Below are 25,627 nucleotides of genomic sequence, written 5' to 3' on the forward strand. Positions count from 1 at the left end.
ATGGGCACTACGGGTGGAGGGGAGGTCTGTTATCTGAGGATGAAAGTAAAGTGAGAAATCTAAACATTTTTCTGTGAAACTATGCAGATACGCGGCTGAAAGAAGTTATCATGGCGGTCTTATCTCCGAATGAAGACGTTGAGGAAGGTCTACATCACAGGAGACGTCACTGGATGTAACAGGTATGTGCTGCTGTACTCTACTGTATAGTGTGTACCATTATATGTAATGTCCATCCACATATCTGTTTGGGGGGGGCTATAGGATTTAGCCCACACCGCCGCAGTCCGGCCCCAGACCTCAGGTCACACTGTGCGTGTTCTGAATTCTGGGGCCTCACACCCATCTACTACATTATCTGTACTCAGAGAGTTACCACTGTGTCATCTGTGGTGTTACATAGGACTGCAGGTGACATCTACTACATTATCTGTACTCAGAGAGTTACCACTGTGTTATCTGTAGTGTTACATAGGACTGCAGGTGACATGTACTGCATTATTTGTAAAAAGATTCGGGGGAGAAATACTTGGCTTGCCCCGGGTACTGGCAACCCACGCTACACCACTGGAACTCTGCCCTGTATGTTCCCTGCTGCTTGCTACCCCTCCTCAATTACACCCCTGTATAATGTACTCTGATACCCCTCAGTTATATGATACTGTATAAGGCCTCTTTCACACGACCGTTTTTTTCCCCCCGTTTACGGGCCGTTTTTTGCGGTCCGTATACGGTCCGTATACAGAACCATTGATTTCAATGGTTCCGCAAAAAAAACGGAATGTACTCCGTATGCATTCCGTTTCCGTATTTCCGTTTTTCCGTTCCGTTTTAACATAGAACATGTCCTATATTTGGCCGCAAATCACGTTCCGTGGCTCCATTAAAGTCCATGGGTCCGCAAAAAAACTGAATGCATACGGAAGTGCATCCGTATGTCTTCCGTATCCGTTCCGTTTTTTGCGGATCCATCTATTGAAAATGTTATGCCTAGCCCAATTTTTTCTATGAAATTACTGTACACTCTATATGCCATACGGAAAAACGGAACGGAAAAACGGAACGGAAACGGAAACACAACGGAAACAAAAAACGGAACAACGGATCAGTTTAAAACGGACCGCAAAACACTGAAAAAGACATACTGTCGTGTGAAAGAGGCCTAACTGAGGGGTATCAGGGTAAATTACAGGGGGTAATATAACTGAAGGATCAGAGTAAATTATACAGGGGGTAAAACTAAGGGGTATTAGGGTACATTATTATACAGGGGTAATATAACTGAGGAGGGCTATCTCCGGGGACATGATGAAGGGGTAATATAACATATAATATAAGTTATATTACCCCTGTATAATGTCCCTGATAGCCCTCCTCAGTTATATTACTCCTGTATAATTTACCCTGATACCCCTTAGTGTATTTGTGTGTGTGTGTGTGTGTGTATATATATATATATATATATATATATATATATATATATGTACACACACACACGCGCGCGCGCGTGTTTGTGCTTTAGGGTGCACACCCTAATGCAATAGGCTGCGCACACCTATGACTTTATGGTCACTATTTCCCAGGTGTCCCCTAACCTGCATGTCTGATGTTCTGTAAGGCCTATTGGTTAATACCAAGTCCAGTATGGCCGTCCCTATAGTCGGGTCCTGAACCAGTTGGGAGAGGTAATTGTCTTTGGTTATTGCCAAGAACCGGTTTCCTTTATGGGATGTACAGCTTTCAGTTTCCCAGTCTATATCTGGGTAGTTGAAGTCCCCCATAATAACCACCTCATTATGACTTGCTGCCTTGTCTATCTAGTAGTAGATTTTCTGTGGTATATTAGGTGGTTTATACTGAACAAGTCACTGCCTTTCAAAGGCAGCACACTCTTCTACTGCTGTCATTATTCCCATCATCTAACTGGTTGCAAGGTTTTATATCCACTTCCACTTTATGAAACTGACTCCACCACACGCAACCTTGTCCTTAATACTATAATGACACAAGTAGACAGGTCACTGTCTCCTACAAGACCATCACACTCTTGTCCTGCTGCTGTCAAGATTCTCAACATCTGATTGGTAACATATTTTACTATCCCCATACACTTTATGACATTGCCCCTGTTACATGGAGCCCTATCCTCTCTGACATAAAGGCATGGGTGAGCAGGCCACTGCCTCCCAAAAGATTTACACTCCGCTCCTGCTGTTATGGTCATTCTCAACATTCCTTTGTATTGCTAACATGTAAGAAGGTCCTAGGCCTAGGCCCTGTGCCCAGGGGCGAATCCTGAAGGTGGAGACCCCCTGTCCTCGAACCTAACTGGCAACTCCTAGTTATCCCTAATGGGGAAGGGCAGATAAATAAGGGATGATTGGTGGACAGGTCAGGTATGGACAGAAAAGGATACAAAAATATGCACCATGTATACAACCCTATTGGAAAAAATGTCCAAAAGGTACACGGTGCAAGAGACTACACGACACTAAATTAACGACACCTGAAAAAAATCAGTAAGTAACCAAAGTCTCTATATGATCCTCTGTTGTGGGGGTTACTGTGTCTATGGGGCACTTATATCCATTTACTTACCTTTGGTACCTAGGGCACGCAGGATTTATGGCGTGTGTATCAACAGGGACGCGTCATCTGACTCAGCACGCCCTTTAAGGTATGCTCACTTGGTCGATTTGGGCTATATTCTTTAAAAATGAATATATACATCCATTTTCCTCATTGACCATTCTTACGTTTCAGTCCATCATCCTCATAAAGTGCATTGGAATTGGTCATGCCACTTGGTCACACCCCTTCAGGAGGGCGAATCTAGGTCTATCAGAAAATGTTTATCGAAAAACGTGTTTATATCCATTGAGCACTGAGCCTAATATAGTGAGTGACCCTCTTTAATGAGGTTCCCTATTATGGTGACGGTCCCTCACTATTGTTTATCTGGGTGTTTGGCTATAGGCACCTGTTTACATTTATATACAATTGGATGTTTCTCTTTTGCCCACAGGCTCCCTTAGACTGCTGCTGTCCATCTGTGCCTCCCAACGCTTCTCCCAGTAAGATCATCTAGTCCAATCTTTTAATTATTGGCCGTCATTTGAAACTCTCATTTGACCGTCAGTTGACACCTTCTATGTCCCATGGTTGCATTGATGATGTCCAAACGTGGACTTCTTACCATCAGACATGCATTTATAAGTATTATCTAGAACAACTCATTCACCCCCACTAGGCTTTATTGGTGGACACGCCCAGGTCTGGACATTTTAGGACCTATGTTTGTCTTGGTAATACTATTAAAGATTATTTATAATTTAGGGTTACACCTCAGCTGGACTTTCCATTTCTACATTTAACCCAACATATTTGATATATCCATTTGTGCTGGATGTTTAACATGTAAGAAGCTCTATCATTTCCATTTCCCGATTTCCTATTGTGCTCTATTTGTCCGCATTTCATGACACAGCTCTGTCCTCAGTGCATAGTTTTAACACAGGCATCTATTAGATGCCAGTAAGAAATTCAGTGGGCAACCAGCATCTGAGGGATAGTGCTGACATCTGGCAGTGGCACCACTGATTGGAGAGTCATGAATGGACATCCACTCAAACACCACCCTTACATCCTTTTCACAACAAAGGGATGGCAAACAACTCTGTGCCCACTGCATTAACACCTTATGGGCATCTTATAAATGTCTATATTTTAAAGGCCAAGTCTGTCATTACAGAGGCACGTTAAAGGGGTTATCCCATGAATAATGTAAAAAATGTAAATCATACATAATCTACTACATGACAACCACTTACTAACAAGACTTGACCCAGTCCAGTACCTAACATGGATCCAGAGATCTCCACATTCATTGTGCCAATTGTTCTGCTAGATATATTTCAAGCGATAAACTTTGGGTGTGTGTCCTTTCTGCTGGTGGCAGTTGAAGGATGGAACTGAGTATGTGCTTCCATGTCAGTGAGCAGGACAGAGAAATTAGAAAAAGAGCAAACAGCAGGTGGAGCTATCCAGCTAGATATCATTGAATAACTCTAGCTATAATACATTTTAATTACATGCAATTTAAAAAGTATTCAGATCCAGGTGCTGGTTTGAAAACTACAGAATATTTTTTGTAGGACAACCCTTTTAAGAGCTCAGCTAATTCTACTGGGGCTAGATACAACTAACAGGGGCTCAACCAGACATGCCAAGATGATCGCCAATTACTGTTAAGTAGACCATGCACATTAGATAAATGTAGTCCAAACTCGCTAATTTCAGCGGAACTGGCCAACCATCTAATGTGTATGGAGGCCTCACCACTCTCCACTGATGGTAGACATTAGAAAAGATAAGGACAGGGCAGGGACATGGATTTGGATCTGTTCTCAGTGAGATAAGACACTGTTGGAGATATCTGGCAGCAGCTTTTCCCTTCCTCCTGTTCAGGCCACATGAACACTTGACTAAGCGGAGCGGGCATGTGTATGAGAGGGTCAGGAGAGACAGCTACCTGTCAAACAGCTATCTAATATGTATGGCCGGCCTTAAGCTCAATGCCAGGCAGTCAGGGGCAGACAGGGACCTTAAAGTGGCCCTGGAAAAAAATTAAAAGTGGTCCCAATGCTGTAGGCGAGTCTAAATTGATAGAATTAAGGTTCAGATAGCCAAACGGCTAATGGGTTCCCGTTTAAGGTCTATTTTAAAATATAACATTTATTTAGTATTCTTTAAAATTAACGGGAAAAAGAAAAGAAAAATATTTAAAAGTTCAAATGCTCTGGTGCTTGATAACAGTATTTGCTCTGTTAATTAATTATATCCACTGCTTGTATTTGCAGTCTATGTCTTTTGATGTATCTACAAATCTATCCTAAGGAATTGATATAACTGAATTTCCCTGCTTCAGTATAGCAGGAGTATGGCGAGATAAATCACTATCAGTCCCGCATCATAATGAATAGAGTGTATGTAGCTCTATCCCTTATTCCTCTTAGGATAGAATGTAGCTATTTGTCTCGGCTAACCCAGTGTCTACAGCTCACCGGGGCCGGACAACAAGCACATCGCACTGATCTAAAACCTAAACTTGCAGCTCCCCCGACATGTTTCACCACAGATGTGGCGTCTTCAGGGGCTATGGAGCTACTAACAACAAGATCGTCCTCTGATTTTCCCTTTATATATCACATGGGTGGGTTATTTGCTTACCCTATCACCAGTGATTCGTCGGCGATCTGTTGTTAGTCACAAAGGTTGGCCAATAAGAATCCAGTTAATACATCGTCAGTCTCAGACTAGCCAGTGCCTATCACCAGTGTGCGCTTGCGTATAGACTTGTAGCCTGAAATCCTCTTTTCCGTTCCAGGACCTGTCTCGCTGGGGTAGATTCACTGTACGGTTGCTAAGTATAGGCGCATGCGCAACACTCACAACATCGCCTCCCCGATTACTAAGCATAGGCGCATGACCATCGCTATCAAATCGTTTCGCCACAGGTTATCCCTACTGCGCATGCCTACACACTTAGTTTGTAAATTGCTCGGATCCACGATGCGAGTGTCTATGCGCATGAGTCCACACTCTATCATTTTCGAGATCTCCCCATCCTCTCCACTTATTTCGCCAGGTTAAAGTTAAGGCGCATGCGTCTATACTCCGATTATTTTCTGAGGTATTCCTCCTACGCATGCTCAGCCAGTTAGTCTATCAGTTTGCCGGATACTCTCAAGACCATATTTTGGGTGCATTCAATGTCTCCATAATGAGGAATTGACAAGGTTAGATTTCACCCTCTATCTTCCTATTCCATATCACCACCTTCTGATTCTCTCCACATTATATTGACGGGATAAGGATTAATTGCACTTATTATCCATTTTATAGACGTAAGGACTTGGGAGAATTTCAGCATATAGATGTAAATTTATGCTGCTTATCCTAAATTATTGCCTTATTATCCATTTGTTTCTGTAGGATTAGGAAAGCTGCAACATATAGATAAAGACTAATACTATTTTCCTGGATATGGAGATAGAGGATGGAGGAGAGATACCCGAGTGGAGGACATGGGGATATTATATACTATATTGGAATATAATATATTCATAAAGGATGTAACAATTATCCTATTCAAGGGATTTATTATTACTGTTGTTTCCACTATTGAGTTTTATGTCCTTCTAGGTATACTAATCCCCTCAGTCCTCAAAACAACTCTTGCTACCATACTTAAGAAAATACATCCATTCTGAATCCAGATCCTAGATCTAACCTATTTGATGTATACTTTATTTTTGAATCCATAGTTTTTTAAATGCACACTGTACTCTGAGATCCTACTGATAGTATTAACCATTATGGTAATTGGCCTGTCTGTTTTAAAATCTTCCTTTTATTCCTTGTATTTTATTTATTTATATATATATACTAGTACTTCAGTCTACTAGGTTTCCTTTTTCTATACAGATATAATTTAATGCTAAATGAATGCCGTGAATGAAAACCCCTCATTCAGTCCGTGAGGGCTCATCGTATTTAATCTGTCTTTTTCCCGTTAATTTTAAAGAATACTAAATAAATGTTATATTTTAAAATAGACCTTAAACGGGAACCCATTAGCCGTTTGGCTATCTGAACCTTAATTACTTATATCCCGGGTTCGAAGGGTCCCTGAAAGGATAAATTGATAGAAGGCAGGGCAACACAAGTAGGTAATGCCAAAACAAGTAGATGGGGCCAACACAAGTAGGTTGGTTCACCAATACCATAGTGCAACACAAAATACTGCCCCAGGAGAACTAAATACCACAGTGCAGCACTAGATACTGCCCCAGAAGTTGTCCCTCTGTGGTGGCCATCAATAGTTGCACATTCTATCCTCCTCCACTTGTCTCTAATTAAGATACTGGGTCATACAATTGAATTCAGGAGGCATCAAGAGTACCTGATGCTGAGCGCATTCATCTCAGCTGAAAGCATCAGATCATTAGGTACTTAGCAAGAGGCAGTAAGAAGGGCGTGGGTGGCCCCCCGGGGCATTGGCCCACTGGGAAATTTCCCCTGTAGGGTCTATGACCAGTCTGCCCGTGCAGGCAGTCATCAAATTTCTATTCATATGTCATATTCGTGGCATCCTGGCATACAGTTCTCTCTCAGAAGAATGTCTTGTAGAAAACAAATATAGCAATGGACTTGCCAATCGGCACCATTTACATGCAAAAAAAGCACAATACAAATTAAACTGGCTCAACAAGCAAATATGTCGAAATAAAATGTAAACCAATATTTATTGAACTAATTAGCACAACTATATTGGGAGCCCGGAATCTCTAAGGAAAATATTTTCAATCTGTCCATTGCCAGTACTAAGTATTCCTAAACCTACACTCAGTGTGAGGCTGGAATAATTTAGTGCCTCATCTCCCATAGGCTCTAGAACACAAGATGTAAGCAGGATCCAGCAATAACTGATCTATTTCGCTGGCGTTGGCACAACCAGGTGTTAAGATTGGCTTTCAACTTATGGTCGATGTAACCACTAAGCGCTGTGATTTTTTTTTTCTTTCTTCTCTCGAATAGTAACTTGCCAACTGTAAATCAAGTTGGCTTTTATTTTTTGTTTTTATAAACTTCCAACCCGTATAATTTTAACCCACTTGCCCTGTCTATAAACCACAGTAAAAAGGTTGCCAGTTCTCCGCAGCTTTCATCTCGCTAAACGGTTAAAAAAAAAAAGTTTCCAGAATTATTTAGAATTCCAGAAGAAGGTATCCCCGAAATCAAAGCACTGTTTCCACTAATCTTCAAATGTTGGTAGAGACAGCAAAGGAGCCCGCTGAGGGCGAAACGTACATGAAGTTCATCGCAGAACGCATTAAGGTTTGGCCAAAAACACATTTTAATGACAACGGGAGAGTAACTTAAATTTGCCACAAGGGGTAAGTAATAAGATGTAAAATGTGTGTAGGTTGTAAAGTTCTTTAGTGTGAGAATTCTTGTCCAATCAAACTTGCCAAGACAGCATCTTGAGTTACTAAATATTCTTGTAAAGGCTACATCAGCTGTAATGGGAGCTTTCTCATCCTAGTACAGGAAGAACTGAAGAAAAGTAACCTACAAAGTCAATGAGCTTTGATTTTTAATTTTTTTTGTGAAAGTTGGGCACATTTTAAAACAAAAGGGTTAAAGAGACTGTCCTGTGGTGTATACTCTACTTATCATATATTGAGGACCAAAAAGTGAAAAAAATATCTCTTCTTTACTCACCTGTGGAGGGCTTTGACTAGGGCGTTCAAATTCGGACAGGCAGAAAGATAGATGTGTATGAATGATGTCACTAGCCAGTACATTCACATAGAGGATGAACACAGACACCGGTCCAGTAGTTCTCATCTATTATCCTGCTGTGTTGATCCATTAGAAGGCAAAATAACCTCATGAGGTAGATCTGAATAGCTCAATATTAAGGGGTAAAATTCCTTCCAGACTCCTAATCTGGCAATCAAAATAAATCCTTGGATCAAAGCCTCATCTGATGAAATCTTGTACATATAAAATGTGAAATTGTGTCTTTGAAGAAATACATCCAGGAACCTCTTGAACTTGATTCAATGAATCAATCAATCAATCATCACAATCTCCTCTGCCATAGACCTCCCTAGTCTCACTGCTCTTACAGTAAAGATGTTAGGGAGTACTAAGGTCACCATCCAGTGAACTCCAAGACTGTTACCAGTCTTCCAAGACCACTCCAGGTGGTAAGCAGCTAAGGCTACCCCTAAGTACTTCACCAAAGCCTACCGCAAAGCTAGATGGACTTTGCTGCTAGGGATGTGGGTTACATCTGTGGTGTAGATGACAGAAAACTGGTGGGGGGCACACTAGTGGGAGACCTTCTAGAATGACCAGGGAGGTACAAAGAACAGTAAGCAAGTATGGTTAAAATCAGGAAAGACAGGCTATGCAGTAAATAAGAGGTTAATCAGAGGCAGGCCAAGGTCAGTAACCAGGAGAGGCAATAAAAGCAGGACCAGAAGTCAAGGGGTAAATCCCAAAACAAGCCAGTAGTCAGTTCACCAAAAAAGTCAATAGGAAGTTGCACAATATAGAGCCTGATGGTAACAACTTCACAGGCAAGTCCATCAGTAATTAGCAGTCTTAAATTCCGTGTCTAGCTCTGGGATCGGACATGGAGTTCTAAAATCGTCAGACTGTTAGATGGTAAACCAGGATTCATCACTACTAATGTCCTACAGTGGTGTGCTTTCTTGAGATTTTGCTATGAAAAAAATGTATTACATAATCATAGGTATAGGGAAAAAATCGATGGTATCCCCACTCATCAGATCTCCAGCTTCAGGTCCCACTTGGGAACAATGTCACTGCTGCAGCCAGTCATGGTAAAGAACAGAATGTAAAGGTAGCTAACAGATAGCTATTCCTCTTGACCCTTCCTCACCCCAACATATGTACATGATGGCTCAAATGAGCGTGCACGTGTTCTGAATGAGGAGAGGGTAGTAATATACTGCCTCCAGTGAGAACATCTTTCACCCAACATCTGCCATTGGGGGAAAGATGGGACACCCTCATACCTTAGGTGGTTGGCTGGTGCTGGTAAACTCAGTGATTTCGGCCAACATTCACCTAATGTGTAGCCACCTCTACTCAGCCTTAAAGGGAACCTGTCACCTGGATTTTGGGTATAGAGCTGAGGACATGTTTTTTTTTTTGTTTGTAAATATCTTTATTGCTTTTCTTACATAAAAACAAATGTCTGATCACAGAAATTAGGCACGTATGACAGGTACATTTAAGCGGTGTATCGCTTCGGTACTGAACAACGCACATACATACATACATACAAGAGTATCTATATCCGGGGTATCAATTATCTGTCACACATATCAGAACCCATAGACCCATCCCCCCCCAAGGCTCCAGAAAACCCTCCCCCCCCCCTCCCCATCCCCCCACCCTGCATACCTGGCCTGGTGCGGCCGCCACGAGGGGGCGTTAGGGCGCTCTTGTCCCTCTCTAAAGTTTTTCTCAAACCTCCATCATATCAGATCCTGTGTTGCGTGAACTGTTATAATGGTATTTATTGTTTAAGAATACTTGATAATTTATTAGTGTATATTAGGGCATAGCCACAGCACGTGGGTGGTCATCAGTTCCAGTCAGGATATTTCTTCTCGCCATTTCCCCTCTCTGTGCACCCATTTCTGTGGCGTAGCACACCCCGCGCCGTTTCATGTCCTCAAAATCTGTTATTCTTACCATTAAGCTTTGCCATTCCTTTATTGTTGGCGATCTATCTTTCACCCATTGTCGCAGGATTTTTACCTTGGCCAACAGAAATCCCTTCAACCAGTAAATCTGTTCATTTTTGGTAGTTCTTTTTTTATACTCTGTAGGAAAAAGTCCTAGCACGACTACTTGGATAGTTAAGGGGGGGCTATTCCCACTTTGTGCCGCCATCGCCTCAAATATGCTACCCCAAAAGCTCTTAATAACTGGGCAATCCCACAGCATATGCACGAACCCTGCGGCTACAAGAGAGCATTTCAAGCAGCTAAATTCTTGACCCTTGTTACTGTACATTTTAGATAAAAGACTCGGGGTAACGTACAAACGGTGTATTATTTTAAATTGTGTCAACCGGTGTTGTCGTGAGAGGGAAGCCTTCTTGATGTTTTGATATATTTCCCGCCATTGTGAAGGGTTACATTCCCCTATATCCGCCTTCCATTTATCTACACTTTTAAATTTAGTGACAGTGCTTAGTTCCTCAATAAATCTCCTATATATTAGTGAGATCTTAACTTTATTCCCTACTGTATTATAGCAAAATAATAAAAACCGCTGAATGACTGTTATCAAAGGTAATTTTTTAAGGGTGCATGCTAATGCGTGTTGTAGTTGATAATATCTATAGTGTTGTAGTGCCGTTATTGGTGTCTGTTGAAACAGTTCCCCTATTAATTTGATTTTCCCTTTCGTGCATATATGTGAGACTAGCGTGATACCTCTTCGAGTCCAATAAGCATTTTCGTTAAGTGTCATAAATTCAGTTAACGCAGGGTTATCCCATAACGGGGAAAAGTCCAGAACTTGAGGGGCCTGGATAAGCACCTTGATTTTATTCCAGGTCTTCTGTAGCGCAGCCCCAATGGGGCAGGAAACATCCGCACGCTCGAGAAGCCCGGATTCCAGTATACTAAATATATTATATGTATGCTGTTGACGTTGCCCTAAAATATGGGATAGTAATACTCCATCCCCAGTATTAACGCACCACTGTAGTTGTGAGCACAAGTAATAAATTTGAAAGTGGGGCAGGCCTAGGCCACCATTACCTACCGCCATTCGCAAATATTGTAACTTAATACGGACCCTTTTTCTGCCCCATATCAGGTCATTTATCAATCGATCAATCAGATTGAAAACACTATCCTCAATCCAGGCAGGGCAGGAACTAACTGTGTACAATATCCAAGGCAGCAGAACCATTTTAATCAGCGCGATCCTATTAATCTGCGAAAGCGGAAGTTTCTGCCAAACCCTTATTTTTTCCCAACTAAAGGGGTGATATTTAGTATATTATAGTCCCTGATGGTATTGCTAATTTTTATCCCTAAGTAGTCTAGATGATCTGTTGGAGCAATGATTCTGACCCTGAGATCATTCGGGGGAGGAATCCGGTTCAGGGGGAAGAGTACAGACTTTACCCAGTTTATCTCGTATCCGGCAATTCTACCAAATTCCTCTGTTATCCGCATAACATCTGGGACACTTCTCCATCCGTCATTCAGATAAAGCAATACATCGTCTGCATATAGACAGATCTTATCGTCCGTCCCTCTCCCCCCAAAGCCCAATATACAAGGGTCAGCCCGTATCCTGCAGGCGAAGGGTTCCATGAAGATTGAAAAGAGGAGCGGAGAGAGGGGGCATCCCTGTCGTGTCCCCCGCATTAGGGAAACGGCAGGGGTAAGCACCCCATTTACCTTAATTCTGGCCGTTGCTTCACTATATAGCAATTTGACCCATCCAATAAATTCCTGGCCCAGGTTCAACCTATGCATAACACGCCAGAGGAAGGGCCACTCCACCCGATCAAACGCCTTGGCGGCGTCCAGAGACAGGATGGAGCGGTCCTCCCCCCCGCCAATCTGAATATTAAGGATGGTCCGGCGTATATTGGTCTGGATCTGTCGCCCGGGGATAAACCCTGTCTGGTCTATGTGGACTAGGCCGGTTATTACTTTTTTTAACCTGTTAGAAAGGACTTTAGCAATTACTTTGTAGTCTGCATTAAGCAGCGATATAGGGCGATAATCCTCAACTTTGTTGCCATTTTTCCCTTTCTTAAGGATCAACGTAACCGTTGCCTCTGTCAAAGATGGGGGCAGCTTTCCACATTTGCTAGATTCATTCAGAACCTGCAGCAACCCGGGCAGGAGCACCCCCGCATGGCTCTTATATATGCCAAACGGGAGTCCATCCGATCCAGGCGCCGAGGAGCCCCGGGTCTCATGTAGAGCCGCCTGTAGCTCATCCAAAGAAATGGGGGCACTCAAGGGAGCCGAAACCGAGTCCGACAGCGCAGGGATCTCAACCTGTTCTAGAAAGTCGTCTGTCTTAGTCCCTGTACCATCCACACCGGAGCAATATAAATTGCCAAAATATTTTAGAAACTCTCCCTCCATCTCCACTCTGCGCCCATCATCTGTCAGTATTTGTCTAATTTTTTGGGGGGGCTTTTGATTCGCCATGATAGAAACCAATAACTTACCCGGGGTGCCACCCTCACAGAAATCTTTATAGCCCATATAGAATAGTTGATTCTGAGCTTTTTTCCTCATAAAAGTTATATAGTGGTCTTTAGCGGATTTTAACTTAGTGCGTGTACTCGCGTCATTCTGTAATCTAATACAACCCTCCAGATATGCAATGTTTACTTCCAACTTTTTTTGCTCCTCAAAGAATTCTTTTTTTTTCTTTTTTATTCTGGAAAAATATAACCCGCGGATAAACGCCTTCATGGCGTCCCAGACATAGTGAACGTGTGTTGTACCAATCTTCTCTTGCCAAAATTGTATGAGTTCTTTATCAATCCCTACAGAGTCATTTAATATGGTTAGCCAGTGCTCGTTCAGTCTGAACGATCTACTAATACCAGCTTGTTGCCCGGTCTTCATCACCAGTAAAATCGGTGAATGATCAGAGATGCCATGGATCTCATATGTCATTTTTGAAATAAAATCGAGCATCTCACCATTGGCCAAGGCAATATCAATCCTGGACATAGCACTGTATGCTTTACTAAAGCAAGAGAACACCTGTTTGTTGCCATAAAGCCATCGCCAGACATCTATTAGTCCTAACTCCTCACAAAACCCTCGGAATAAGGCGTGCTTTCCCTGCGCACTTTTCCCCGCGACTGAGATTCTATCCAGCGCCGGGTCCAGCACGCAGTTAAAATCGCCGAATATTAATACCGGAGACCGCTCTTTATTATGCATAAAAAGCGTCAACTGCTTTAGGATTGTCATTGCGAATGGTGGCGGGATGTACAAAAAAGCAAGGACGCACTTTCTGCCAATCCATTGGGCATAGAGGAAGATGAATCTCCCATCTCTATCAATCGACTGGTCTAATGGGATGAAGTCAATGCTTTGGTGTACATACACACTTATCCCTCGGGAATATGACGAAAAGCCGGAGTGGAACTGATGCCCTGCCCATCTCTTTGTTAGATATTCTGGGATGTCAGGTGTAGCGTGCGTTTCGAGTAGGGCCACTATTGCGGGGAGATGTCGAGTAATCAGATCAAACACCACTACCCGTTTCGTTCTATCAGCCAGTCCACGCACATTCCATATCATCACTCTGTTATTAGTCATGCTATACGCTATGGAGGAGACGTCCGTCGCCCCCCAAAAGCAACCGCAACCATACCAAGATCCACCCCCACCCACCCCCACCGCCTTTTCCCCCACCCCATCGTATCCCCCTTACTGGTTCACTGATGCAAAGCATCGTTGTCAACCTCTCACATTTCGCCCATCCGTCCATGGGCCGCCCCCCCCCCCCCCCCCACTGTTCCCCCACTCCCTTCATTAGGTCAGTCTCCTACCGCATCAGCCGAAATCCAATATCTAATCCCTGACAGTATCTAACCATTCCAGGGTTTCTCTAGGTGAATGGAAGAACATTACAATGTCCCTATAAACCACTCTTAGCTTTGCGGGATACAACATAGAGTATTTGATGTTTCCATCCCGTAATCTTTTCTTAATATCGAAATACTCCCTACGCTTATTTTGGGTTTCCTTGGAGAAGTCGGGGTATATCTGTATCGAATGACCATTAAAGGCAATCTCTGCTAATTCCCTCTTACGTCGAAGCACCCAATCTCTGTCACTAGAGGATACTATCCTAATTAAGAGGGGTCGAGGGGGGCCACCCGGCGGAGGTTTTTTAACAGGCATTCTATGCGCTCTCTCCACACACAGTGCAGGAGTATCCGCACAGGATCCCAACACATCAATCAGCCATTTTTGCATAAACGCCACGGGGTTCCCCCCCTCTACCCCCTCTGGAAAACCCACTATTCTGAGGTTGTTACGGCGTGCTCTATCCTCCATATCCGTTAATCTCGCATTGATCCGTTTATTTTCTTTGTCCAATTCATCTATTTTTGTAGCCATCTGTCGTTGTTCTGTTTGGACCTTTAATAACCCGGTTTCTACAGATGAGATGCTGGCCCTAACTTTATTCATGTCTTCTCTAATGAGAGTAAGCTCAGTCTGCAGTGTCTGTACGGTGATGGAGATATCTAAAACTGATTGGTTGGTGGTCTGCACAACCGACAATATGTCCGCCAGCTTATTCTCAATCATATCAAATCTCAAACACTGTTCTGTCTGTACCCGTGGGTCTGCCTGTGCTTGCTTCCACAGGGTCGAGTATTCCCCCCCCCCCCCCCCCCCCTGTTTGGGTGGAGGCGATTTCAAATATTTATCCATTCTCGCCTGTGGACTGTTACCATCACCCGCCCTGGGGGATCCCATACCCCCAGATCTCCTGTTATATTTAGGAGGCATATTTCAATCCTATCCAACGGGGGTACGCCGGGGGTATAGAGCTGAGGACATGGGTTGCTAGATGGCCGCTAGCAAATCCGCAATACCCAGTCCCCATAGCTCTGTGTGCTTTTATTGTGTAAAAAAACCCAATTTGATACATATGCAAATGAACCTGAGATGAGTCCTGTCCCTGACTCATCTCACGTACAGGACTCGTCTCAGGTTAATTTGCATATGTATCAAATCAGGTTTTTTACACAATAAAAGCACACAGAGCTATGGGGACTGGGTATTGCGGATGTGCTAGCGGCCATCTAGCAATCCATATCCTCAGCATTATACACAAAATCCCGGTGACAGGTTCCCTTTAAATGCCATTTTGCTGTCAAAGCATCATTAGTAATGTTTCTTCCAGAACACAAAGTCTGTGAACATCCACTGAGCACGCTAAACAGCTGACCTTTTGTAGAGCTTTTCTCAACAGGAGTAGTCAGAATATGAACTTTTATTCTGCCAGATTCTGCTCTGGCAAGTGCCCTGGGGGTGGAGCTTCACTGTGAAGTGCCCCCTGTATTGACCTGCTGCACAGTGCCTCTCCTCTGTACAGGTCTCCTGGGTGAATGCTACAGCTGTCAGCTGTAGCAGAGGGGTAAAGCTAAGAAGCAGCTCAATGCAGAGAGCACTTCACTGCAAAGCTCCATCTCTTGGGCACTTGCAGGATCTGGCAGAATAAAACACCATATTCTTACTACTCCTGAAGAGAAAAGCTCCACAAAAGATATGTTTGTACTGCACTCCACAACCGCTACCTAGTGTTCTCAGCAGTTTAGCATGGTCAAAAGTGCTGACAGTCTGCTTTTGAAGGCGTTGTCCAGGATTTTCATACTGATCGCTCATCCTCAGGATAGTTTTGCAGGCTGCAGCTGTGTGTATATAGCATGTGAGCACTGCAGCTAATCACTGGAATCGGCTTGTGAACAGAAACTATAGGTGAAATCTGGAGCTGAAGCACTGGAAATGACGGAGGTGAGTATATGTTCCTTTATTGTTTTATTACATTTGGGACATAAGGGAAGTTTCGTTATAACTTGGACAACCTCTTTACAATTTGGACAACTGCTTTGCAAAACATTATGGTCCTGAAGGTGGAGAAAAGTTTGCACCTATCACAACTGTGTAGAAATGTTGAGAAGATGATCTATAAAGACTTATAGAGACTCATTATTAGGCTTGACCTACAATCCAATATACACACACATGGATACTCAGCATAGTCAAGAGTGTATTTGCTCTGAATGTGGATAGGGGTATAATCCACTGTCAGGCACCTCTGAACAAAAGGAACAGGCATGTTAAAAATCCATCTGCCATCTGCCTGATCATTGTCTCCCCTGACATTTGCCATCAGGAAAGAGTCTGGAGGCCCCCATATACAGTCAGGTCCATAAATATTGGGACATCAACACAATTTTAACATTTTTGGCTCTATTCACTACCACAATGGATTTGAAATGAAACAAACAAGATGTGCTTTAACTGCAGACTGTCAGCTTTAATATGAAGGTATTTACATCCAAATCAGGTGAACGGTGCAGGTGAACAGTTTGCATATGTGCCTCCCACTTGTTAAGGAACCAAAAGTAATGGGACAATTGGCTTCTCAGCTGTTCCATGGCCATGTGCGTGTTATTCCCTCATTATCCCAATTACAATGAGCAGATAAAAGGTCCAGAGTTCATTTGAAGTGTTCCATTTGCATTTGGAATCTGTTGCTGTCAACTCTCAAGATGAGATCCAAAGAGCTGTCACCATCAGTGAAGCAAGCCATCATTAGGCTGAAAAAACACAACAAACCCATCAGAGAGATAGCAAAAACATTAGGCGTGGCCAAAACAACTGTTTGGAACATTCTTAAAAAGAAGGAGTGAGCTCAGCAACACCAAAAGACCCGGAAGTCCACGGAAAACAACTGTGGTGGATGACCGAAGAATTCTTTCCCTGGTGAAGAAAACACCGTTCACAACAGTTGGCCAGATCAAGAATACTCTCCAGGAGGTAGGTGTATGTGTGTCAAAGTCAACAATCAAGAGAAGACTTCACCAGAGTGAATGCAGAGGGTTCACCACAAGATGTAAACCATTGGTGAGCCTCAAAAACAGGAAGGCCAGATTAGAGTTTGCCAAACGACATCTAAAAAAGCCTTCACAGTTCTGGAACAACATCCTATGGACAGATGAGACCAAGATCAACTTGTACCAGAGTGATGGGAAGAGAAGAGTATGGAGAAGGAAAGGAACTGCTCATGATCCTAAGCATACCACCTCATCAGTGAAGCATGATGGTGGTAGTGTCATGGCGTGGGCATGTATGGCTGCCAATGGAACTGGTTATCTTGTATTTATTGATTATGTGACTGCTGACAAAAGCAGCAGGATGAATTCTGAAGTGTTTCGGGCAATATTATCTGCTCATATTCAGCCAAATGCTTCAGAACTCATTGGACGGCGCTTCACAGTGCAGATGGACAATGACCCAAAGCATACTGCAAAAGCAACCAAAGAGTTTTTTAAGGGAAAGAAGTGGAATGTTATGCAATGGCCAAGTCAATCACCTGACCTGAATCCGATTGAGCATGCATTTCACTTGCTGAAGACAAAGCTGAAGGGAAAATGCCCCAAGAACAAGCAGGAACTGAAGACAGTGGCAGAAGAGGCCTGGCAGAGCATCACCAGGGATGAAACCCAGCGTCTGGTGATGTCTATGCGTTCCAGAATTCAGGCTGTAATTGACTGCAAAGGATTTGCAACCAAGTATTAAAAAGTGATAGTTTGATTTATGATTATTATTCTGTCCCATTACTTTTGGTTCCTTAACAAGTGGGAGGCACATATGCAAACTGTTGTAATTCCTACACCGTTCATTTGGATGTAAATACCCTCAAATTAAAGCTGACAGTCTGCAGTTAAAGCACATCTTGTTCGTTTCATTTCAAATCCATTGTGGTGGTGTATAGAGCCAAAAATGTTAGAATTGTGTTGATGTCCCAATATTTATGGACCTGACTGTATGTTATATGGTTCGTCAGCCCCGATAAAATGTGGGGGTTTGGCCGATATTTATCCATTAGCGAGCCTGAACAGGAATTTACAAGTGATGGCTTTGCCTCAGGGCAGGCTATCAAGGTGTTCTGCAGTAGCTCCGGCACCGTGGACGGAGATGATGGCTGCATTCGCTTCTGCAGGACAGATGATTGGCGGGTTGCGAGGTGTTGGATGCCCTCCAATCAGACACTGATGGCCTATCCTGAGGCTCGGCCATCACTTGCAAAATCCTGAACAACCCCTTTAAGGCTACAAGTGGCATGGATGAAGACACCTGGGGAGTTGTGAGATATCATGAGAAGAGATAAAGTAAATCACCTTGTTTAAATGTTGTTTGATCGTAGCATTGTCCCTTTCAATGACCTTCAGCATTTCTTGACTACCCATGTACATTCCATTAGCTGCAAAGGAAATAAACAGAATTAGTCAAATTAATATTCAAGAAAAGGAAACAAAACAAAACACGTTCATTGATAATAACACCGGTGCACAGAGTCGTACATAATAATAATGGTTCATGTTTAAGTGAATAAGATGTCCAATGTAAGACACGGCAATGAGTGGAGTGAGGAAAACATTGGAGCATGCAATTCGTTATTCGAAATGCGCAAGTGTTTTTTTTTTTAGGGGCGCGCGTACCTATATTTTTAACATGCCAATAATATAGTAAAGATTTATTTTGAATATTTTCCTGGACGTCTGGAGCCCTTTTTAGATATTTCCACATTTTTGTGGGCATGCAGATGAAAAACCTTCTTAACTAGTTCTGGACCACCCAGACTTCTCCACGATCCGCATTAATCTTTGCAAGGCCATTTCCTTGTAGACATGGCAGCTGCACGCACATCGCTCCCTATTGAGAAGGAGGAGACCCCTTTTTTTAATTTTTTTTTACCATCCCTGCCTTCTCCATTGCTGTATAGTCCGTGCCTAATGAGCCCCGTGTATACAGATCAGGAAGCTCCAGGCCTAGCGATCATGTGATCTCCGGGTCTGTATTTGTAATATGTCAGCCCCAGACACAAGAGAAATCAGCAATAACAAGACATATTGTAATGTAAAATGTCCCCCAAAAGTTGTGTATAATCTTATGGGGGCGACAATATACAGTGGATATAAAAAGTCTACACGCCCCTGTTAAAATGTCGGGTTTCTGTGATGTAAAAAATGAGACAAAGATAAATCATTTCAGAACTTTTTCCACCTTTAATGTGACCTTAAACTGTACAACTCACTGTACAAAACAAACTGAAATCTTTTAGGTGGAGGGAAGAAAACAAAAAAAACTAAAATAATGTGGTTGCATAAGTGTGCACGCCCTTAAACTAATACTTTGTTGAAGCACCTTTTGATTTCATTACAGCACTCAGTCTTTTTGGGTATGAGTCTATCAGCATGGCACACTTTGACTTGGCAAGATTTGCCCACTCTTCTTTGCAAAAACACTCCAAATCTGTCAGATTGCGAGGGGATCTCCTGTGCACAGCCCTCTTCAGATCGCCCCACAGATTTTCAATCGGATTCAGGTCTGGGCTCTGGCCGGGCCATTCCAAAACTTTCATCTTCTTCTGGTGAAGCCATTCCTTTGTTGATTTGGATGTATGCTTTGGGTCGTTGTCATGCTGAAAGATGAAGTTCCTCTTCATGTTCAGCTTTCTAGCAGAAGCCTGAAGGTTTTGTGCCAATATTGACGTGTATTTGGAACTGTTCATATTTCCCTCTAGCTTAAAGGGCTTCTGTCACCCCACTAAACCTTTTTTTTTTTTTTTTTGCTTACTTATAATCCCCACACTGCGATTTATGCCTACATAATCAAATTAATCATTTTGGTCCTGTAGATTTTGTTTAAAACATGCTTTTAAAATATGCAAATTACCTTGCTACCAGCGAGTAGGGCGGCTACTTGCTGGTAGCAGCCGCATCCTCCGATCCTAAAGACGCCCCCTCCGCATTGTGATTGACAGGGCCAGGGAACGGAATCGTTCTCTGCTGGCCCTGCCTGTTAGCATTCAAAATCTGGCGCCTGCGCCGCGGCCGTACCTGTCTTCAATCGGCGCAGGCGCACTGAGAGGCGGCCGCTCGCTCAGCCGCTCCATCCTCAATGCGCCTGCGCCGATGACGTCACATCTACACCCGGCGCAGGCGCATTGAGGATGGAGCGGCTGAGCGAGCGGCCGCCTCTCAGTGCGCCTGCGCCGATTGAAGACAGGTACGACCGCGGCGCAGGCGCCAGATTTTGAATGCTAACAGGCAGGGCCAGCAGAGAACGATTCCGTTCCCTGGCCCTGTCAATCACAATGTGGAGGGGGCGTCTTTAGGATCGGAGGATGCGGCTGCTACCAGCAAGTAGCCGCCCTACTTGCTGGTAGCAAGGTAATTTGCATATTTTAAAAGCATGTTTTAAACAAAATCTACAGGACCAAAATGATTAATTTGATTATGTAGGCATAAATCGCAGTGTGGGGATTATAAGTAAGCAAAAAAAAAAAAAAAAAAGGTTTAGTGGGGTGACAGAAGCCCTTTAACTAAGGCCCCAGTTCCAGCTGAAGAAAAACAGCCCCTTGGCATGATGCTGCCACCACCATGCTTCACTGTGGGTATGGTGTTCTTTTGGTGATGTGCAGTGTTGTTTTTGCGCCAAACATATCTTTTGGAATTATGGCCAAAAAGTTCAACCTTGGTTTCATCAGACCATAACGCCATTTCCCACATGCTTTTGGGAGACTTCCGATGTGTTTTTGCAAAATGTAGCCTGGCTTGGATGTTTTTCTTCGTAAGAAAAGGCTTTCGTCTTGCCACTCTACCCCATAGCCCAGACATATGAAGAATACGGGAGATTGTTGTCACATGTACCACACAGCCAGTACTTGCCAGATATTCCTGCAGCTCCTTTAATGTTGCTGTAGGCCTCTTGGTCGCCTCCCAGACCAGTTTTCTTCTCGTCTTTTCATCAATTTTGGAGGGACGTCCAGTTCTTGGTAATGTCACTGTTGTGCCATATTTTCTCCACTTGATGATGATGTCCTCACTGTGTTCCATGGTATATCTAATGCCTTGGTAATTATTTTGTACCCTTCTCCTGACTGATACCTTTTAACAATGAGATCCCTCTGATGCTTTGGAAGCTCTCTGTGGACCATGGCTTTTGCTGTGGGATGCGACTAAGAAAATTTCAGGAAAGACCAACTAGAGCAGCTGAACTTTATTTGGGGTTAATCAGATGCACTTTAAATGATGGCAGGTGTATGCTGACTCCTATTTAACAGGATTCTGAATGTGATTGCTTAATTCTGAACACAGCTACATCCTCAGTTATAAGAGGGTGTGCACACTTATGCAACCACATTATTATTATTTTTTTTGTTTTCTTCCCTCTGTCAGATTGTGAAGGCATCTCCTGTGCGCAGCCCTTTTCAGATCACCCCACAGATTTTCAATCGGATTCAGGTCTGGGGCTCTGGCTGGGCCATTGCAAAACTTTAATCTTCTTCTGGTGAAGCCATTCCTTTGTTGATTTGGATGTATACTTTGGGTCGTTGTCATGCTGAAAGATGAAGTTCCTCTTCATGTTCAGCTTTCTAGCAGAAGCCTGAAGGTTTTGTGCCAATATTGACGTGTATTTGGAACTGTTCATAATTCCCTCTAGCTTAACTAAGGCCCCAGTTCCAGCTGAAGAAAACCAGCCCCTTGGCATGATGCTGCCACCACCATGCTTCACTGTGGGTATGGTGTTCTTTTGGTGATGTGCAGTGTTGTTTTTGCGCCAAACATATCTTTTGGAATTATGGCCAAAAAGTTCAACCTTGGTTTCATCAGACCATAACACCTTTTCCCACAGGCTTTTGGGAGACTTCAGATGTGTTTTTGCAAAATGTAGCCTGGCTTGGATGTTTTTCTTCATAAAAAGGCTTTCGTCTTGCCACTCTACCCCATAGCCCAGACATATGAAGAATACGGGAGATTGTTGTCACATGTACCACACAGCCAGTACTTGCCAGATATTCCTGCAGCTCCTTTAATGTTGCTGTAGGCCTCTTGGTAGCCTCCCAGACCAGTTTTCTTCTCGTCTTTTCATCAATTTTGGAGGGACGTCCAGTTCTTAGTAATGTCACTGTTGTGCCATATTTTCTCCACTTGATGATGACTGTCTTCACTGTGTTCCATGGTATATCTAATGCCTTGGAAATTCTTTTGTGCCCTTCTCCTGACTGATACCTTTTAACAATGAGATCCCAGCTGAACTTTATTTGGGGTTAATCAGAGGCACTTTAAATGATGGCCGGTGTATGCTGACTCCTATTTAACATGATTTTGAATGTGATTGCTTAATTCTGAACACAGCTACATCCTCAGTTATAAGAGGGTGTGCACACTTATGCAACCACATTATTTTAGGTTTTTTTTTCTTCCACCTAAAAGATTTCAGTTTGTTTTTCATTTTTTTAGTCGTACAGTTTATAGGTCACATTAAAGGTGGAAAAAGTTCTGAAATTATTTATCTATCTTTGTCTCATTTATTTACAGCACAGAAACCTGACATTTTAACAGGGGTGTGTAGACTTATATATATAATAGTTCTCCAAAAAAGAGGCAGCACTCCAATGTAAAAAGTGAAAAGACCCACTTTATTTCCCTCTGCAACGTTTCAACTGCTCATTGCAGTCTTTATCAAGCATGCTTGATAAAGACTGCAATGAGCAGTTGAAACGTTGCAGAGGGAAATAAAGTGGGTCTTTTCACTTTTTACATTGGAGTGCTGCCTCTTTTTTGGAGAACTACAACCATTGATGACTACTTTGCCCGTGGTCGGAGGAATTTGCACCAGGATTTACTATAGAGTGCTGCTGTTTTTCTTTGTTGGATATATATATATATATATATACAAAATAAAAAAGAACATCACCCCACACTGCAGTTTCTAACTCCACCCCAGCAACTGCAATTATATGTCCCCTACAAGAAAATGACCATAACAGAAAGGAGAACAATATAGACATGAATTTGAGTTGCACTTTGTGCAATTAAAAAAAATATTTGAAAAAAAACTAACTCTTTACTTTTTTTTGGACATTTTCTTGGGAATTACCAAAATAAAAGCAAAAAAATTATATTATAAATGTCCTGTGTGTCACTTCGAAGCCTTATGTATTAATAAAAAATAAAAACTGTGTCGGGGAAATGGAAGAATTAAGGGGAATCTGTCACCAGCGATCTCCCTACCAAACAGTTTGCATAGAAACATAGCTGTAGTTCACTTGATTAAGACAATGTTTTTCTTTTGTTGGTCTGAAGCTTTGTTCCCGAGTTATGGTACTTCTTTGTAATACGCAAATTAGGCCTTTGGTGCAATGAGGACATCACCGTTGCTCTTGTTGTACCCAAGCTCCGCTCCTGCCTGTGATCAGCTACTCCCTGGCTGCTTTGATTGTCAGGGCAAGGCAGTGCTAAAGCAGTGAGGAAAGGGTTGGCCACAGAAAGGAGTGGAGCTTGGGTGCAACAAGAGAAATGGTGACGCCCTCATTGCACCAAGAAAAAATATCATAACTGAGAAATGGAGCCTCAGATCAACAACAACTAAAAAAACAACAACAACATTTTAATCAGGTGAATCACAACTATGTGTCACAAACAGTTGGATAGGGAGGGTATAAAATTGGATAGGGAGGTCACTGGTGAGATTCCTTTTAAATGGCCTGGTCATGAACTGGATTTGATGCGACCAGCTGCTCTGCAGTAACTACACAGCGCCATCCGTTGTGCAGTGGACAGAAGCTGTCACTGCAGCGATTCTCCTATTGACTTCAGCCCTGCAGTAACAATCTCCGTCCACTTACACAGTTGACACAGCCGTGCAATTCTGGTGCTAACCTCCAGGGATGAGCTACACCAAAAAAGCTGATTGGTGGGGATGCAGGGTGTCGGACGCCCACTGATCAGCTAGTGTTGGTGTATCCTTTGGATAGGCTATCACTTAATAAAAGCTGAACCACCTCTGTAGCTACATATTTTTCCCATTGATCTGCCATCAAAAAAAGGAACACAGCTGTAATTTTGGGAGATTAAAAAAACATAGCTTCTAATCTTATTGGTTGTTAGGAACATGTAGAGATAGAGACAGAACAGGAAATGGACAAGTTTCAAACTTGAATTATTGGAAGAAATAAAAAATAAAAAAATAACATAAAAAAAAACATTTGTTACTGAAAAAGTTTAATACATAATTTGGATGGACATTCCCTTTAAGTATATTATTAATCTCTCTAGTAAACGATGTCTGGAAATCATCTGACAAGTGACAGTGCCAAGCTTCTGTTACACCAACGCGATCTGCACCATTAGGATGCAGGAGTCTCAAGTGTGCTAATTTCTCCATCTTAGAAGACGTTTCTGCTTTACACAAGACACGAGTGAGCCGCCTGCTGTTATTCCATCCGCCGCTGTCACATTCTAGATCCAATAATTTTCCTCTTAAATGTAAAACCATACCACAAGCTCTTGCCTGGCCAAGCCTCTGGGGTCCTTAGTGACATAACATAAGATACACAGTGGTGTCGTATGAGAAGAAAGAAATGCCCACAAGTTCGAGAAAACATGTTTTATACCGACAGCCAGACTTCAGAGTGAGAAGGAGGAGAAATCCCAAATGTAAAGTGACTATGAACAAACCTGAGCTTTCTTAAGAAGGTTATTACCCTTACCATCAGCAGTCGCCTTCCATCAAGTTGTTGAAGGTGTTTCCCACTGCTATAAATGTAAGACCAGTGGAGGATCGTCCACTCGGACTTGGCTGACCACACTGTGTGCATGCTTGGCCATGCCTCTCTGTATGACTCCTCCACACCATGGCTGCCTAGCGGAGGAGGAACCATGCTAGCAATTGGCGGGAATTCCAGATCCCAATGATCAGCCACTTGCATGCCGCTCTTATTTTTTGAGTGCCATCTTAACCACTTACCGTCACGCTAACGCCGAAAGGCGTCATTTCTGCGGCGCTCCCAGGTCACACTAACGCCGATTGGCGTCATATCGCGTGAGCCGAGATTTCCTGTGAACGCGCGCACACAGGCGCGCGCGCTCACAGGAACGGAAGGTAAGAGAGTTGATCTCCAGCCTGCCAGCGGCGATCGTTCGCTGGCAGGCTGGAGATGTGATTTTTTTTTAACCCCTAACAGGTATATTAGACGCTGTTTTGATAACAGCGTCTAATATACCTGCTACCTGGTCCTCTGGTGGTCCCTTTTGCTTGGATCGACCACCAGAGGACACAGGCAGCTCAGTAAAGTGGCACCAAGCACCACTACACTACACTACACCCCCCCGTCACTTATTAACCCCTTATTAGCCCCTGATCACCCCATATAGACTCCCTGATCACTCCCCTGTCATTGATTACCCCCCTGTCATTGATCACAC

The 25,627-nt window shown here is 43.1% G+C and overlaps 1 protein-coding gene across 7 annotated transcripts in view; it reads right to left on the minus strand.

Moving 5' to 3' along the window:
* Positions 1 to 25,627, minus strand: part of LDAH (lipid droplet associated hydrolase) — a 293,483-nt gene that overhangs the window by 27,640 nt on the left and 240,216 nt on the right. For all 7 annotated transcript variants that reach the window (XM_040427384.1, XM_040427387.1, XM_040427386.1 and 4 more), the window contains one exon: positions 18,533 to 18,615. In XM_040427384.1, the coding sequence (XP_040283318.1) occupies positions 18,533 to 18,615 (83 nt within the window). The remainder of the gene's footprint in view (positions 1 to 18,532; positions 18,616 to 25,627) is intronic.

This window comes from Bufo bufo, chromosome 4 (genome assembly GCF_905171765.1).
Source record: "Bufo bufo chromosome 4, aBufBuf1.1, whole genome shotgun sequence".
In the NCBI taxonomy this organism is placed as follows: domain Eukaryota; kingdom Metazoa; phylum Chordata; class Amphibia; order Anura; family Bufonidae; genus Bufo; species Bufo bufo.